General features: G+C 35.2%; 1 protein-coding gene across 1 annotated transcript in view; it reads left to right on the forward strand.

Moving 5' to 3' along the window:
• The window catches only part of LOC145683429 (uncharacterized), a 341,599-nt gene that overhangs the window by 160,020 nt on the left and 161,734 nt on the right, over positions 1-19,845 (forward strand). Inside the window, exon 5 of the mRNA XM_081754761.1 lies at positions 15,154-15,291. Coding sequence (XP_081610887.1) covers positions 15,154-15,291 — 138 coding nt within the window. The remainder of the gene's footprint in view (positions 1-15,153; positions 15,292-19,845) is intronic.

Genomic DNA, 19,845 nt, shown 5'->3' on the forward strand with positions numbered 1-19,845 from the left:
TCTTGGACTGACTGTTAGTTTGTCTCCTCAACTTCAAAATCCTACTCCGGAGCTTCATCAATGCTATAGCATGGCTGACAGTGTAATACAGATCCTCAATTGGTATCGTGTTAGCAGTGATCATTACAGTAAGACCTTTAATAAGTCCGAAGATGTTGCTATTTCCCATGATGTCGATATCATATTTCTTAGGACTGTAAAACGCCAAACTCAACCCTCAAATGTAGAAGCGCATACCCGCAGAAATACTTCAAGAAGAATGTATTCCTTTTTTGGATCACCCCATAAAAAACTGACCTCAGGATTTACTTTAACAAATTCAAAAGTGATGTCTTTGTTTAATTTTTAATTCCAGCATTTACGGCAAAGTTGGATGAAGAAAGCATTGTAAAACCGTCGCAAATTTACCGTCACAAATTTGAGGATCTATGTGAAGTGAAATTGAACTAAAAAGTGAAGTGATTTTGTAGCGGAAACATTGGTATGGGAAATAAAATGTATCTAAGAACGCCATGGATTTTTATCAAGATCCATGTTATGATATTTTTCCGTACATAAAACAACTAGTATATCTTCTGTCTGTTTTACCAGTAACAACATGTTCTGCAGAAAGAAGTTTTTCTACTTTAAAATTGGTAAAACCCTATCTGAGAGAAACGATGGGTCAAGACAGACATACTGGATGGGTAGCCCTAATGAAAATGCACAAAGGCCTTCTATTGGCCTGAAGTACTGGATCTCTTCCCCCAGAAACATTCCAGAGGATTGCAATTTGTGCATGATTGAAGCAAAGATGTATAAATTTTGTATTTTTTAGTTCTGTTTTGTTGTGAAGTTTGTATTTTTTTTTTTTTGTATTCTTAATGAGCTAGGATTTTAAAAAAATCTTCGGGAGACACATGAAATATTTTGTAACAAAGAATACATATCACAATCAGATACATTGAACAATGTAACAATATTAATAAAATAAACCTTTGAAATAGGTGAGGTAGAATATCAGGTAACGCCGCTTCTTTGGCCTACGAACTAACCTATTTTTAATTATATGCAAGCATATTACATATTACTATCAAACCTGAGCAGCAAAAAATGAGTTCCACTGTTCTTCTAAATTATTTTATTGCAGCCTCCTCAAAACAATATCTGGATCCGCCACTGGTTGCGAGCCCACATGCATATACGTTACATGGCATTAATCTCATGAACGATTTTCTGAAGATCACACTCGTCACATTTGTTTCTTCCATTTTCAGTAAAGCCTCACACGTGATGTTTATCCAAATAAATAATCTATAATTACTTCTATCTTGAATGTAAACGTCATTTCCAATTGGTAAAGTACAAATATTTAACAATTCGAGGGAGCTGAAAAACTAAAAAGCAGAAGTGGAAATTTAGAGTTTCGAACCCATCTGCATGGACACCGAAAGTATTAGAACCAGATGCCTGAAACCAGTTGGCCATGATGATTCACATAGTAGCACTCAATTTATTCAAGTTCTGCACTACCCTCGTTACAGCAGTTTATGCGGAATTTTGCTTCCTTATTCCAGAGAATTTGTACGTTTGGACCAGACCCCTTATGTTTAGGTAAGAATTCGTCAATGAGTTTTGAAAAGTGGCGCGGTTTTAGCTCTGGAACATGCATTTGCGCAAAAAGGGAGAGTGTAAGAGAGAAAAGCAATCAACAAGACATAAAAATGAATAGAAAGACATGAAAAAAACAGAAACAAATACATTATAACGAAAAGTCATGAAAGAGAAAGAAAGAATGACGAATGATACACATGCATATTATATTCTCATTAAGGTAAAGAACTCACACAGTGTTTACTTGGATTCTTGCTAGTGATCCCGAGCATTAAAATTATTTCGACATTTTCAAATTCTCTGAAATAAGGAAAGTAAAATCCTTTCATGTAACTGTCGTTATAGGTTAATGGCGAAACGCCTAAAGCAAGTAAATCTAAAGTAGTACATAATGATATGTCGTTAATCAAGTTACTGAGGAATGTTCGGTAAAGAAAATAATTTTAGGCATGTGTTTGTAGTACTTACGATATTCATGAGTATAGATTGAACCCTAAAACTTCCACTTCTATTTTTTTTTCCTTTTTGCAGTCACGTCGGTACGTTAAATTTTTTTCTTTACTTATTGCAATTGCCGTTTATATTCAAACTAAGAGAAATTATTGGGCATCTATTTGGATATAGTATAAAAGAAAGGAAATAATAAAAACAGTACGCAAAGACAAGGGTGGTACTAAACATTATCAATAAAAATTACTACGAAAGACTAAAAGGAACAGCTGAGCCACTAATGATGGAATATAATTTTGGCTAAAGTATGTTAAGAACCACTGTGTTTTATAGACCCCAACAGGCTTGAAACAATATCCACGAGGACAAGATGTAATATTTTGTGTTAACCTTGCACACAAGCGCCCCGACTTTTATGTATACATAAGATCGATCCCTCTTTATGCCATATGGACTTTATGCTGGGTAAACACCACGTGCGTGGCTTTTCTGGAAACGGAAGAAAAAATGAGACAAGAGTCATCCTTTGCGATATTAACGTCGTATCACGTGCGTCGCAAGTATAGGAGCATATTGATATAATTTTTTTTAAAAAAAAATACAACTATAAGTGAAATTGGACATTTCTTCTTCTTCTTCTTCTTCTTCTTCTTCTTCTTGTTATTATTATTATTTTTATTATTATTATTATTATTATTATTATTATTATTATTATTATTATTATTATTATTATTATTATTATTATTATTATTATTAGCATATTGTTGAACTTTCACAGAGAAATTACTGAATAATATGTTATTATTCCTGGATTGCATGTTATTTAATTTATTAATGGACATTAATTTGCCTCCAAGTCATCAAATAAATGAGTTTCGGCGTGCAGGTTGGTGTAAACAACCTTACAGGAAGAATACGGTTCGTTCTAAAGATCAGGGCTGGACTTGGTAATGACAGAGCTGGACAGGGATGAACAGGGATTAATATAGGCATTTTAATCAAAAAAGCAACAACTAAAGCAAAATACCACCTGTAGTATGTAATTCCTAAACCTATCACATTTCTCATATTAATCATCAACAAACTGCCCTTAACATACTCTAAATAAAAAATAGCAATCAAAAGCAGCAGTGAAGCAAATAAAGTATAAAATAATAAATACATGTCCCCCCTGTACCCGCTCAGGTTGATAGCCTCAATCTAAAATTAAAAATAGTGTAGTAATTAATGAACCCTCAAAAAAATAAATAAATAAATAAATAAAATATAAGCAATCTAGAAGAAGAAAATCTTAAATAAAGTAACACAAGTAATACTAAAACTAAACTAATAAAACTCGTATTATAAAATGAACTACTCAACACATCTTCTCTAGCCATAATTATAAAAATTCAAATACTCAACAAAATTAATGAATATCTCATGACTCATAAGCTATGCCAGCATTTGGAATTAAGGCAGACGCCACACCAGGACGCCTAAATCAAGTAGCAACTAATATTACTTGCACAGGCCTATTCTTTGATCAATGTTCAGACATTTGTGGAGCAAATCACAGCTTTATACTAATTGTTGTTGAAGGCTGCCCTCATTCAGTATTTATTAACTGAATAACAAAAATAATGCAAGAACTTTCATTGGGTGGCTGAAAGTAAGCAACGGTCTCTTAAACCAAAAGAAAGTAAAATAACAATTACCGTATTCTCGCGTGTATAAGCCACACTTTTTTTCACGAAAAAGCAAACGAAAATGTAGGGTGCGGCTTATACACGCGAATGATTTAAAATGGCTTAAAGATAATTACGGTATTAACTTTTTGCGTTTGTTGAACGGTATTTACCGCACATCACAAGAAACACGTATAGAAAACAAATCCACAAAGCCACAATCAGACGAAACAACAATTCAATACAGGAACAAACACGTTAACTCAAATACCGCTATTGTTGACTTGAATCAACAATTACCGGTAAACGAACAAAATATTTTTTTAACGGACGTAAAGTTAAATTTTAAGGGTGCGGCTTATACATGAGTGCGGCTTATACACGCGAGAATACGGTACTTCCAATGGGAAAAATTAGTTAAATTATAACATAAGTATGTCAAGCTTAAATCACTATTCAATAGTATTTTTCTATCCCTCAAATATCACCTCTAAAATGACATATTATTCATTATATTCTCCCTATGCTATCTTCTATTTGCATCCATTATACACTTTAATTCAGATGCGTCTTGCCCTACTCTAGACAGTACTAACATTAAAAAATAAAAACTATAAACTGAAAATGATAAAAACTTTTTTCAACCTTTGACCCCTCTACCTCAATTATAAATCACTTAATTGACTTAGAACAATAATCGGGCTTCTGATTATTCATATTCCATTCTGATTTCTACCCGGACGATCAAGCGTTTTCTGAAATAAAATCACCCTAACTCTTCACAAGGAATTTAAAATCATTCTTGGCCCCACTAGTCACCAAGGAAGAATCTTCCTATTTATTTCCTTATTCTTCTTTATCTTATTTAACAACTTCATAGGTCTATTTCCCTATGTAATTCCAGCTCTAGCCACTTAACCTTCACATTCACCTTAGCTCTTCCCCTGTGAATAAGCTTCATAATTTATGGCTGAATTAATCACACCCAACACATATTTGCTCACCTCGTTCCTTCCAGAACCCCTCATGCCATTCATAGTATGTATTGCAATAATTAGTAACATCGTCCGACCAGGAATTTTAGCTGTACGATTAATAGCAAATATAATTGCAGGTCATCTCCTTCTAACATTACTAGGTAACACTGGTCCCTCTTTATCACTCTCCATGCTTTCATTATTAATAATTGGACAAATTACCTTACTAATACTAGAATCTACCGTCGCAGTAATTCAATCCTATGTATTTGCAGTCCTAGTTACATTATATTCAAGAGAAGTTACTTATGTCAGCACCACAAACACCCCTACCACTTTGTTGATCAAAGCCCCTGGCCACTTACCGGAGCCTTAGGGGCCTTAATTACAACTACAGGCCTCACTAAATAATTTCATCAATATGACCCCTCCCTATTCTTCCTTGGCATAGTAATCACAATACTAACTATAATTCAGTGATGGCGGGACGTAACTCGGGAAGGAACATACCAAGGATTGCACACTATACAAGTAACATGAGGGCTTCGATGGGCCATAATTTTGTTTATTATTTCCGAAGCATTCTTTGTTTCATTCTTTTGAGCTTTCTTCCATGGCAAACTAGCACCAACAGTAGAAGTTGGATCATTCTGGCCTCCAACAGGAATTGGTCCATTCAACCCAATACACATCCCTCTCCTCAATACTGCAATCCTACTACCCTCAGGAGTTACTGTAACATGAGCCCATGACAGATTAATAGAAGCTAACCACACTCAAGCAACACAAGGCTTACTGCTCACAATCCTTTTAGGTCTATACTTCACAGCACTACAAGCATACGAATATTATGAAGCCCCATTCACCATCGCAGATGCTGTATATGGATCAACATTCTTGATAGCAACAGGCTTTCATGGCCTTCATGTTATTATTGGCTCTACATTTGTAGCCACCTGTGTATTACGTTATCTCCTGTCACACTTTTCTCCTACACACTATTTTGGATTTGAGGCCGCCACCTGATACTGACATTTTGTAGATGTAGTATGATTATTCCTTTATATTTCTATTTGTTGATGAGGAGGTTAGCCTATTTAATATATAAAGTATATTTGACTTCCAATCAAAATGATCATTTAAATGAAATAGGCAATTAATACAATTCTAACACCCGCCCTACTAACTATTATTATTTGTCTAATTGTTATAGCTATTTCAACTCTTCTCTCTAAGAAAGTCATTAATGATCGAGAAAAAAGCTCCCCCTTTGAATGTGGGTTTGATCCTAAATCATCTGCCCGAATCCCCTTCTCCCTACGGTGCTTCCTTATTGCAGTAATCTTCCTCATTTTTGATGTAGAAATTGCCCTTCTGTTACCAAAAATAATCATCATCAACAACACTAATACTTATAGAAAGATAGTAAAGATTAAAAAAAAATAGTAAGTACATTTAAATAAATTGTCTTGTGATTGTTGAATTAATATTTAACCATCCTTAAAACTGTTATATATACCTTGAGCACCAAGATATTCGCTTCACCTTTGATCAATATTATTGTAATATATCCCTCCTACATGTAAAGGTAATTTAATAATATAATTTGTTGAAAGATAAGGTAAAAATCACATGCAGGTATTATTGTAGAACTAAAATAAAACTTTGCACATATTAAAGATTGACCAATGGAAAAACTAGATAATAAGATATCAACTCACAGGCTCACCACACTAACAAGTAAAGCAACAATTTTTTTTTAAATGTAAAGGTAGTAGAACACAATTAACATTAGGAAAAATTAATCAGTTCAATCTTGCGCCCCCTAAAATTGCCATCACTACCAGCCCTAATATTCCCTTACACATAATCCAACCTTCATTATCACTAATAGAATGAATAATAACTCCCCCAAAGCCCCTGCCCGTCAAATAAAATCTTAAACGCACAGAATAACATACAGTTAAACCTGTAGAAAAAAGTGGTAAGAAAAATCTAACTTCATTAATTAAGGACAAGGAAGAAACCTCTAAAATTAAATCCTTAGAATAAAACCCGGCTAAGAATATTATCCCACATAATGCTAAATTAGCTACATTCAAGCAAGATAAAGTAAGAGGCATTTGACATACAAATGCTCCCATTCTACGAATATCTTGTGTGTCCCCCACGCCATGACTAATTGCTCCTGCACATAAAAAGAAGTACTGCCTTAAATAAGGCATGTGTCAGTAAGTGGAAAATGCCAATACAGGGAATCCTGTAGATAAAATCATTATTATAAGACCGAGGTGACTTAATGTAGACAATGCAATAATCTTCTCTAAATCATATTCATAATTAGCACCAATACCAGCTATAAATATTGTTAGGCCCGACTATAAAAGTAATACATCTCCCGAATACAAACATAATAAAACATCTCTAAAGCGAATTAATAAATAAACCCCAGCGGTTACAAGTGTAGAAGTATGAACCAATGCGGATACTGGTGTTGGGGCAACCATCGCCACCGGTAATCATGCAGAAAAAGGAATTTGTGCACTTTTTGTTATTGCTGCTAAAATTACTAAACTAGAAATAATTACTATTTCACTATTACTCAAAACTCTATGGGATGGACTCATCCTTGTAGAGCTCTTTCCCCATAAATAATGGCTACAAACAGTAATTCAACTGCGGATGGACATCTTACAAGACAGCACTAGAGAGAACCCGAGCAAACTGTGTGTGCGTTCTTCAACATATAGTGTAATGTTAAGTAGTTTTCATATTTATGTTTGTCTGTCTTTCTTGATGTTTCCTTATCATGTCTTTGTATCTTTCTATTCTCTCTCTCTCTCTCTCTCACACACACACACACTCTTGTTGAGGTTGGATGTTCCAGAACAAAAACGAACCAGTTTTGAAGGCTTAGTGACAAAGCTGATTGACCAGATCAGGAAAATCTAACTGAAAATTTCAGCATCTTGTTTTTGTGCTCTGGGAATATCTCCAGCCCTGGACACTTGCGAAAGAAATACTGTTTTAACGGAAGAAAATAAGTTAAATCTCGTTTTTATCTTCCTTGTTACTGTCTCAATCGAGCCACCACGTTTCTACGTGTTCGAATCTTGGACCAATTAGTGTTCCATAACCCAACCCAAATCACCTGACTGAAGTGTAGGCCCGTTTCCAGTTCTAATGTGTTCAATCTATCTGTGGGAATTACAACGTTATATAAATAATAGTTGAATTCAAGAGTGGATGTTCGGAAGATATTACTAGAAAATGGCTCCCTTTTTCTGTTATTCCAATAGATTTTATTTACATTAGTTTGGTACAAAGTATGTTTCAACTCTTAATTCTCTGTGTTTATTCATGTTTCAAATGTGATACATACAAGGTTTGCTATATGTATAAGGAATATTTTATTTTCCTTTTGAAGATTTGTAATTTTTCATTATGACAGTTTGGACTTTTAATATGGATTCTTTCTGATAGAAATTTAGCAGGAAAATATTCCTTTAGTTTACTACATTTTTCTTCCTTTTTCTTGTTCAGTTTGCAGTAATAGTGTGGAATGGAAGGTATGACCTACGCTACTTACTTGGTTTAATGTATTTCGGATCAGTACCTAATTTGCATCTGACCGATGTGAAAACGAAGCATGTATATTGAAGTTTTGACATTATCCTAGATATTTCTCGGAATTACAGATCCACTGGAAATTGAGTAGGGTGGTTGTGTCAGTCTTCGACCACCCCCTAGTTGCCGACCACTTTTCATTTTAAAACCATGTATTGGGCTTATTTTCCTATAAAAAAGCAAGCTTTTCCGTTATAATTGAATTACAGCTTATTCTGAACCAATCACAAAGATACTGTCAAAATATATTCCACATACATTCGGTAATAGCCAATCAAATGTATGCCTACGGAAGACGCACTGAGTTTTCGACAACTTGAATCTGTTGCAAATGGGAACGACAGCGCCCTGTTTTTCATACTTTTCCATAGTGTTATCGCACCAGGTAAGAAATGCACATATTATTCTGTTGCATGGAACTGTCGACCACATTTTAGTAATTAAATTTTAGTGATAACTGTAAGGTTTGAGGAATAAATCGATAAAATGTAGTGGTCGGACAATGACTTATGAAATATTCTTTGTTAACTAGTGTTCGACCACAGGGTGGTCGAGCACTGAAAAATTGCAGAAATGTCAATAACGACTAACTTTCGATTAATCTGCATGAAATGAGTTCTTAGTTACCAATTCTGAAGTTATAATGGAATACAAGAACATTTACTAGTGTTCGACCACTACTTTTCGTGATACATTTGTACTGGTCGAGGATTAATTTTGTTTTTTCAATGTCCGACCATGACTTGCGTTTGTATTTTCTCGCAGAATTTCTTGATTGAAGCATTAATTCAGTGATCAATTTACGTTTGTATAATCATCTGCTGAGCCTTACCGTTAGTACGTGAATATTCACCGAATGGCCGTGGCTCAGTGGTAATGGTGAAGAAGCAATCCATTGAGCGTTCGAAACCCTCACAAGAACAAGGGCATTTTTAATTGTTCTCGATATTTCTGTGTTCGTGTCTCTGTCATGATTGGATTACCTCAAATTGGAGCGAGGAGCATTCAGGCTCAATGTCTCGTTTGAGACGAACTTTTAAAAAATGCTAGAGCGTTAGCTTAGCATTCGGAAGGTCCTTGGTTCGATCCCAGCGATCGACCATCCTGACAGAGTTCTTTCGAGTTTTTCCTCAGTCACACCAGGCAAATGCTGGGATGGTACCTAAAAAATAGGCCCTGGCCGTCTATCTTCCAACATCCTCTCCACCCTATCCCGGCCGGAACCGTAGATGCCTAAAGGCCATAAAATTCAAATTCAAGTAAACTGAATATTCATGCAGTTTCCCAACATTTTCATGGAAAATTAACGGCACTGTTAGGGTATGACATTTCATTTGAATAATAAATTTATTATATTTGGTCTAATTTGTTTAATACTGAACTACACTATTCTCGTTTCGTCGCGGAACTGCATTCAAATATTGTTAATGGAAGAGCTATTATCAGCTTACGTCTGGAATACATTTGTTTTCCTTGCATGTCCTTAAGAATTTTTGTTTCTTTCAGAGATAATGAGAGAGTAGGCCTAAGCTTAAACTGTCAGCTTATTCAAATGAAGATCTAAAAAAAGCTCTAGAGGCTTGTCGCGAAGAGCGCTCCATACGAAAGGCATCAGTAATCTGTGGAATCCCTCGGGTAACGCTAATGGATAAATTTCATGGTCACAGTCCCAAAGAGCGAAAAATGGGTCCAGAACCATACCTAATACAGAAAGAAGAAGAGGGATTAGCAAACTGGCTCCTTAATATGAGCAAAAGGGCTTTCTACAGAATAAACAGGATCTTCTGAACAGTGTTAAAAAATTGTCGATTTAGAAAAATATAAAACGCCGTTCAAAGACAATCGAGCTGGTGAAACCTGGCTCTACACTTACTTCAGGAGACACCCACAAATCGTGTCTCGAAAATTTGAACAAGGCGCGATACGCTGTAACCAGGAAACATTCGCTTGTGATTTTAGGACCTTGAGAAATACTTGAAAGAAACGGGACAATCTGATATTCTAAATGATTCTGAGCGAATATTTAATGCTGATGAATCCAGCTTTCAACTGTGTACCAAATCAAGAAAAGCGCTGGAGTCCAAAGCGTGGATAAATATGTACAAGGTGAAGGTAAAAATGAAATGAAATCTAAGTTTAACGTCCCACGGTTATGCCGGTTAGGCTAAAGGAGACGGTGATAATGAGAAATGAGTGAAATGGTGGAATGAAGAAAGTGGGAGGAAACGGGAGAACCCCGAGAAAACCCACGAGCACGGTGTTTGCCCACCACAAAGTCCACACGGCGACGAGGTGAAGGGCAACGAGAAAGAAACATTAACACTACTTTGTACTTTTTCCGCAGCGGGATAAATTGTATCCCCGATGGTCCTATATCTGTATGTAAGAGATATTCCAAAGGACGTCATCAGTGCAGTTTCTTCAGAAATTTCCAAAGGGAGGTCAGGTCAGATAGCGGCTGGATGTGAAGTGAAACACTTTACGAATGGATAGCAAACCGCTTTCTAAAATGGGTGGAGGATGATCCCTCTATTAAAAAAACAATCCTTCTGCTAATCGACAGACACAAGACTCACTTGGCAACGGAAGTCAGCGAATTTTGTTCAGCCATGCTATAGTAAGTACTCTATTGCCTTCCACCAAACAGCACACATATTCTTCAACCCTGCGACGTATCAGTGTTCAAATCGTTAAAAATGTTCAAATCATTAGAAAGTGAATGAAAGAAGACAGTTCGAGAGTTCTACATGGAAACTGAGTTAAATGTTACACGTGATACTTTTGCACCACTAATTAAAAAAGTGATATACAATGTAGCAACACAATTAGTAATTAAAAACGGATTTAGAAGATGGGGGTTATACCCCTTCAACCAGAAAAGACGAAGGCTGTTTGGTGCTGCATTCCACTGAACCTTAAAAATGAATTTCGTGGTTCCTTTCTTGACAAAACTATCACAAAATTACTTATTTTCAGCGACTATTGTGCGAAACTACGAAGTAATACCCTGAAAAACTAATGATGTTACATCTACAGATGCTATTAGTTTGGTAAAGTTGTGCTTTAGCCTTCATACTGTAATTAAAAGCACATTAACCGAGTAGTGGTCGATGACTAAACAGTAGGCGGTCGAGCATTAACGAAAAGTGGTCGAACACTAAAAGAAATCAGTCATTGGTGTTTCTCCGACTAATATTACATAAATGGTATAAGTTATCTCAGTTTTGGATAAAATATAGATAAAATATAGTTTTACGAACACATGTGAGCTAGTTGCATCCTCCTAAGTTGTTTCACTCAGTGAATAGCGATTAAGAACCATACGAAAATGAGTTAGGTGGTCGAGGACTGGCACATTTACCCTATTTGACCACCAAGATTATTATTCATTTAGAAAGCGACTTAATAATTCTTTTCAAGCATTCTCTATACATTTGAATAAAAGATTTAAGAAAATGAACGTTACTTCTATATTACTGTTTTATTTCTGGGAATTTAACTTTATAACGTTAGGGTCTTCTCTCACGACGTTTAAATTACTTATTTTGATACGTGCTCTTATCTTATCTTATCTTATCTTATCTTATCTTATCTTATCTTATCTTCTTCTATCCCCTTTTCTCTCCCTTTCTGTCTCACTTTTGCACCTCTGTCTAACAGACATAAATTGGTTTCAATTTTTTATTATGTGTGTGTTTAAATTTCTCCCTACATCATCTTATGAATCTTGTTTCATTTCGTTTTTATTCTTTTATTTTATCGGTACTAGTACATTTTGAAATTTGATTGGAACTCTTGTTTGCTGACCTTAGTGTGGGAGAGAGGAAAGGAGGAGAGAGAGGGAGTCTTTTCTCCAGACACGATTATGAGATAAGAAGGTTGATATTGGGTGACCTAACTGCACGGTGATAGATGAATTTTTTTTATGGGAAGTGTACACCGTTGCTTTCTAGTTCGAAAAATTGGTATTTCAAGAAGCGATTTATTTTTTAAAAAATGAAAAATGAAATTTTTGAGTTTTACGTCCCACGATTATGCCGGTTTCGCGATTTATTTTAGTATCCTTTAGTTCTTTAACTTGCTTCAACTTTTGTATTTAAATTACGTGAAGTAAAAAGAACAACGTCGGAGTCAAAATTCAAGGTGAAAATTCATCAGAGAAAAGGGAAAGAAAGGTGATGAAAAAAAGATGTAAAAGTGCAAAGAATACACTGATAAAATTCATTTATTAAGGTACGAAAGAGAGACATGACATTTTTCATTAAAAAATAGCTGAGAAACAACCTTACAGAAACAAACGTAGATTACTGCGTTTCAAGAAATTTGTTTACAGTAGATAGTGCAATATATTTCTATGTATTCGAACGTGAGGTAATGTCGCTTGCCGCTGAGGAGATCTTTGTAAGCGGAAAATGTTGACGATTTTGGGTATTTCTAGAATCTTCTTTACAGAAGAAATCATTGTAATTTACTTACAGTCTATACGCAATACACCTCACATAATTAAGATTAGAATATTTGTCCTTCAGATTTTGAAAATTGGATAGTATGGAGTGTGCCTCATCACTTATCACAAGCCTAACTTATCTCCATTGTATATCCTCCAACATACCTAATAATTGAATGAAGAAATCATTGTACTGACATTTGTCTTCTACTGTTGATATATGTTAAGCTGCGTAAGTTTTACTTACGATTGAAACACCAACATATTCAATACATATCTTTCCATCTTTTCAGTGCTCATCTAGCATTTTTCCTCTAACATTACTTTGAAATTTTGACGAAAATATACCCATAAATTGGATTAATATTTTTCTCTCATGATTCTTTCATCAGGAACTCAGCTCTTGATATACTTCCTGGTTAATGTTTTAAACTGAGGATTGTCACCTGGCATCTTTATATTCATGACGGGATTAATGTTGTAAAATATGCGTAGAACTCGTTCGACGATCTCTACTTATCCTAAACCTACGTTGTGTTTCAAGGTGCTTCGCTTAGGATGAGATTTGCGAAGTTCAGTGTTGTATATGTGTTTACTCCAATGGATGTACTAATTTATTTTGTCTCTTTGATGACTCTCTCAACTCCAATATTTTTGTCGCAGACTGCACATCGAAGAATTGGACCATCACCTTCTATGTGTTAATTATTAAGTTCTGCTGGAAAGGTATAGAACTTTTTCTTCTTCACCTGTAGCATGATTCTATTGCAACAAATCAGTCCTCACTCATACTGCTTCAATACTAACAAAAAACTGCAGAGTTCAAACTCCAATTAACAATTTATTACTCCCTTTCTTCCGTTTTTTTTATACTACTCCAAGACTCCACACCTTGGAAGAAAGTGACGTAATGGAGTAACGTTTGTTGGAGTACCGGAGCACATGCAACCCACTTCTGAAACGATATTTTAGGTTGTCCGGGGTAAAATAGGTGACTACCATCATTACCCCGAACAATACCAAGAGTCACAAACCCGAGAAATCTCAGGTCGGAGATGTTTCAAAGAAAATTTATTTACCCCAGGTCTTTAAGGCTTAGAGAGCACAGAACATAAGAGAACAAAACAAATTACTATTAATGATTATTTATTAAAATAAAATAAAAATAAGTAAAGTATTGAAAATAAAACGAACAACAACAACTGACAATGGATAAGATGACTTAAAACGAAACAGCATTTCAAAAAGGATATAGCTCATTCTCTATAATTCAAAAGATTCTCTAAAGAAATGCGATTAGCAATATTTGTATGCCAAGTGGCACCTGTTCTAGTATTTATATCTTGAAGTTTTGTAAGTCATGGCTCTGAGAAAATTTAAACTATTACTTGAGCCATGACAAGATTAATGTTGTCTAGGGGAAAGAAGTTACTATTCAAAAACTACATGTTGAGTCGGTTGAGGTTGGTGATCCTATCGGAGAACTGATTTGGCTGTCTTGAAACGAGATATTTAGGTTTCGATGATGCTGCGATTCGACGATTTTTTTTGAATCAAAACAGTGGAAATAAAAATTAACAGTTGTAGAACGTCTTTTGTTTCTTCTATATCAATACATTCCTATGCCAAACTGTGGACAGATTGAAAGTTTATTTTTTCAATTTTTTCTGTTACGCATTAGAAGCTAACATAAGGTATTTTTTGTCGAACACTCCGGAATCGCCCTGTGTATTAAGGGATACGATGTTTGAGGAGAACGCCTGGTAAGAGTTAGTAATAATTAGAAAAAGGTTAACAGTAGTTATAGAAAATGGTTGTACTATAAGTCAAATTAATCTCATACACTTTGCGTACCTTGAGGTAAAAAATAATGTAAATCTTACGACATCTCTGTGTTAACAGAGAGTAGATAACACTATTTGCATTAGAATGCCTAATTTTGGAAATCATCTCAGTTTCGAGTTTTACTTCCCACGGTTATGCCGGCTAGGGTAAAGGAGACGCTGATGATGAGAAATGAATGAAGTAGTGGAATGAAGAAAGTGGAAGGAAACGGGACAACCCCAAGGAGACCCACGCACACAGTGTTTGTCCACCACAAAGTTCACTTGGTGGCAGCAGGGTATGAACCCGGGACGTCGAGCACCAGACGTGAACGCTCTACCACTGAGCCACCGCAGCCCTTCGAGATCAATGCACTGACAACGTCATATTAAGAGACTGCCAATACATACATAGTGTTTAAGTTTTATGGTAAGTTGAGGAGGGGAGAGCAAAAAACAAACAAGTGAACACGCTTAATCCTTAAGTAATATATACTCTTTATGAAAAGAGTATTAAGAAATATACTTTGTTCTAAAAAAAACTAATTAAAAATATTTTCTATATTCAGTGTACGACGATGATGCAGGATGTGAAGACAAACCTGCTAACGATGAACCTTTAAAAGATGTTGAAGAAACTTCTTCCAAATCATCTACTTCATCAAAACCGTCAGGTAGTGGTGTCTCCAATGGCAATGGCGCTATGGGTAAGAGGAAAAAATATTTTTTGATACAGCCTCTAATTTTATTTATTCTTTGGATTTGCAATGTCAAGATTTTTGTCTATCAAAAATATATTGTTCATAATATGGGTCCTCTGAGAAAATAATTTTAAAAGTGATTTTTCTACTCTCGAGTACATTGTAAAGTAAAATTCGTCATTCACTATAAATCCTTGATATTTGTGTTACACTGGAAAAATATTAATCCTGAAATACTTGTAAAACATGAAACAGATTGTTTGAAATACCACTGTAATATTTGTTTGAAAAATATGGTACAGTGCATTATCTTTCGCAGTACAAACGTTTTTAAAAACGCAGGATTTTATAAACTTAAATACCTTAAGTAACGGAGAAGCATCTTCTCCGCACTCATAATTATTCATAAGGGGCGATATTTTGATATTGTGGCAGTTCTTAATATGTTGTAGTTACATTCACGGGCACTCGACAGTGAATAATAGATACGCCTTTCTCCGCATATTAATGATCTTGTAAATGACACAAGAGGGAGGTTGTGTATGGGAATACAATATGGCGTATAAGAAATGTTTTCCGCTTGAAGAAGTGCAAATTTGACAAGCAGGATATAAAAAAGACCTTTACAAAATGAAATATGCAGATCACACAAATAAAAGAATGCAATATATTGTTTCTTTCATTTATATGCATGACACTTAACGCGGCAGCAGATGTCTGTTGGTCCTTGGAATAGAGGAAAGAATATACTGGAATTTTAGTAGTTGGAATGGGGGAAAGAAGATTCAGGAAGTTTCCTGGTTGCTCTCAAAATTACTAGAGTTATATAAATACCGACTCATTTGCTGGTAGTTACTAACTTTGTAATATTTCAATTTTTGTTTTTACACTTGTTCGTTTCTTTTTATATGGGAGTAACATAGTACACGAAATACTAGTAAAACACTCGTAATTGTCGGGAGTATAAGGGAAAGGAAGTGTTTGTTTTATCGGGAATTGATTGCAGATTTTCCGACATTGAAAACCATATTATTCAGTGTTCTCATATAGAATTATAAATTAACAAAGATATAGTGTAATGTAATATGTAGGCTACAGGAAATCTAGATTGTTTATTGCGCCGGGAATGGAACGAGGATTCTCCCGCTTGGAAAACCGTACACTAAACTTTTTGCCTGCACTGCGAATTTGTTACTTATATATAACTATAAATGGTATAAACGTTACTGTGTAAGAGTTCAATCTGTTATTGAACACGAAGTCAGCAGACTCACCAGGAATCGAGCGGGAGACTCTCGCGTGGAAATTTGGTGCATTAAACACTTTGCTCAGCACACTTTGTAACATATATCTAGCTATAAATTGTGTAAGACGTATAAAGGTATTTATATAGTATATGTTAAGAAGGTAGATATAGTGAACAGGAAGACTTGCCACTACAGCAATAGAAGCAGGGATGTTTCGCGAGGAGAAACTACGTGATTTTTTAATGCTGGCACTGGGGACCTTTTAGTAATACGTACTTATAAATGGTATAAACGTTACTGTGCAAAAACAATCTTATATTGAATAGGAAGTCAGCAGAAAGACTAGCAATCGAACCAGAGCTCTGCCACCTGGAGAACCGTACGATAAATCTTTTGCATAGCAGGTATTTTACTTATATCTAGCTATAAAGTGTGTAAGACGTAAAACAGGTACATATATAAATTATATGTTAAGAACAAATCTATACTGGATAGGGAGCTGGTCCCTGGTTCGATCCCAGCTAGCGCAGTGTGGACTTTGTGGTGGACAAACACCGTGCTCGTGGGTATTCTCGGAGTTTTCCCATTCCCTACCAGTTTCTTCATTCCATCGTTTCACTCATGTCTCATCATGACCATCTCCTTTAACCTACCCGGTATAATCGTGGAACGTAAAACTTAAAGATTTCATTTTTTAGATAGGGACTCGAACCAGGATTCTCACACGTGGGGAACCGTACGCTAAACCTTTTGCTTGCAATGTGGAATATTCATTTATAAATGTTATAAACTTTACTGTGTAAGAACAAACTTATATTCAACAGGGAGATAACAGGTTTACCAAGAATAAAAGCAAGGCTAACCCACATGGAAAACCGTAAGATAAACCTTTTGCTTAGCAGATTTGTTACTTGTACGTAGCTATAAATTATGTAAGACGTATAACAGAAATATATAAATTATGTTAAGAAAAATCTATACAGAATAGGGAGCCATGACATTGCCGGGATTGAACACAGGTTTTACACCTGGAGAACTGTACACTAATCTTTTTTATGCTTGCACTGTGGACTTTTAAGTTATAAATGTTATAAACTTTACTGTGTAAGAACAAACTTATATTAAATAGGAAGTCAGCCGAATTCGCACCTGGAATAAAATTTGTGTCTCATATACAAAGCCAATATGGTTGGAACTTTAGTGGTACTTTCAATGTTACATTTTATGTTTTTGTAATTTGAAATGTAGTAATATGGTAAGTAACTTATAGCATTTTTTCTTTTTCGTTCTTTTTTACATGCTGAAGCAAATAGAATCTGATATAACTAATAAAAACACAGGAGAATAAAACCTATTATCGTGAATTGTTTGCTGTTGAAATATAGTTGTGCTTTCAGAGTAAAGGAGTTATAGATGGGTTTTAAAACAAGGATTTACTGAAACCTATGGATCTTAGTTCAAGAGGTGAAAGTGATTTTACAGAGTTGTCACCCTTGCAGGGGACAGAATTTTCATCCCAACCGGTCCTTATCCCGCTCTCTCCCCCACTGGATACATAAGTTACCCCGCCAACTTGGATGTATTTACGTTTTTATAGGGGCATCCCAACCTCTGGTGAGCTCGCAACCTCCGTCACTGGAAACAGAAGTTACTCCGTCACTTGGTGTATTGTGGGCGGGTCATGAAAAAGAAGAAACCCCGCTACACTTTCACCATCAGTGAGTAATTCCACGACGCAGAATTGGGAGTTGCAAGAATTTTTTAAGTTTCCATGTGGGTGTACTGTAGAACGAACATCATTGGATTGTTAGCAGTCCATTCTTATAAGCACTTAGGTTAAATCACATATATGTACATGGAAATAGAACATAAAAAAGAGTTGACGGTAATATTTGTCCACTGGCCACGATGCAAGAGACATTGCAATAACTTGACTGTGAAAATGTTTAGATAGTAAACTGGAAAAGCGATATGGCGGGCGACGATCTTACGCCCCTGCACCTGGTCTACTCTGATCTGCTCTAATCTACTGCATTATTTCCATAAACAATTAAAGAAAGCACATAATTCTGTTCCAAATAACTGCAGAATGCATACTATGCATATTAATAAGTCGGGGAGAAACAATGAGAAGCTTCGTCGCTTACTGAAATGTTCTCACCACAAAGCAATGTTTTATATATATACATGAAAAAACAATGAAAGACTTCTTTGTCCAGTTGAGTGGGAAAGAAGCAATTCCCACCGAAGAGAGAACTTACTTGCGTCGCACAATAAAGTATAAATTGAAAAAAATAATCATTGTCTTTACGAAATATACGGAGTCCAAAAATACCTCTATTACCTGGTTGCGGTTATAGATTGACCTCTGGCGTGAGGAACGGCCTGTCAAGTGTCTGTGTAGACAGGTGAGAACTCCTGGCCGTTTAATGTAATTTGAGTAAAATTAGGTATTTCACCAAACATATAAAATAAGTTAGTTGGCAACACTGATAAGGTGTGAGATTACGTGCATAAACGTTCAATGGTTTTTCACCTGAAACAGGGCCATTTAATATAGTTAAATAACTTGTTCACTCAGTACAACATGAGTTTCCTGCGTGTGGAATAATCAATCTGAGTGTTTCATCAACTAATAAGTCTGTTTTAAACGTCTGCCGTCGGGTTTTTTCATCTTCCGTTTATTTCACATGTTAAAACCATGCTATCTTCCTGTGTTGAATATCCTCCGTGGTTCTCGAAGGATGTGTTGGCGAGGAATGAAGGGGAAGTTGGTGTGAGAAACGAGGTATGTTTCTAAACACCTGTATGATAACTTGTTTTCACTGAAACTGCGCAGAAAGCGTTTATAGGGCTATATAAATTCTTACTTTTTTAGACACATAAATACTTTTCGTAAAATGTTTTAAACGTTCCGTTTCGATCACTTTTTTGGTATAATATGAAGTAAATATACACACACAATAACTATTCATGAAAATATCTACTTCAGTAAGTAGCAAACGTCTCAATAAAAGTTAGTATATTTCTCCTTTACAATATATTTATATCTGTATTTACAAATAAAAATGTGAATAAATAGACAAGTAGCAAAAACCTAAAACATATTGAAATATGAACATTATTACCGGTTTCGATATTACTGAAATATATTGGAAAAATATGAAGATCGTTAAAAAGTAAAATGAAGAAACATGTAAACAGGTTATAAACTGAGTTTATACAAACAAAATAAGGTTTTCACCTGTATGTCCCTCTTTTTTTAATAGTGCCTTGTGTTGTTTAACGAAAAATAACGAAAAATCGTTTTTCC

The sequence above is a fragment of the Thermobia domestica genome, chromosome 4, assembly GCF_964235325.1.
Source record: "Thermobia domestica chromosome 4, izTheDome1.hap1.1, whole genome shotgun sequence".
In the NCBI taxonomy this organism is placed as follows: Eukaryota; Metazoa; Arthropoda; class Insecta; order Zygentoma; family Lepismatidae; genus Thermobia; species Thermobia domestica.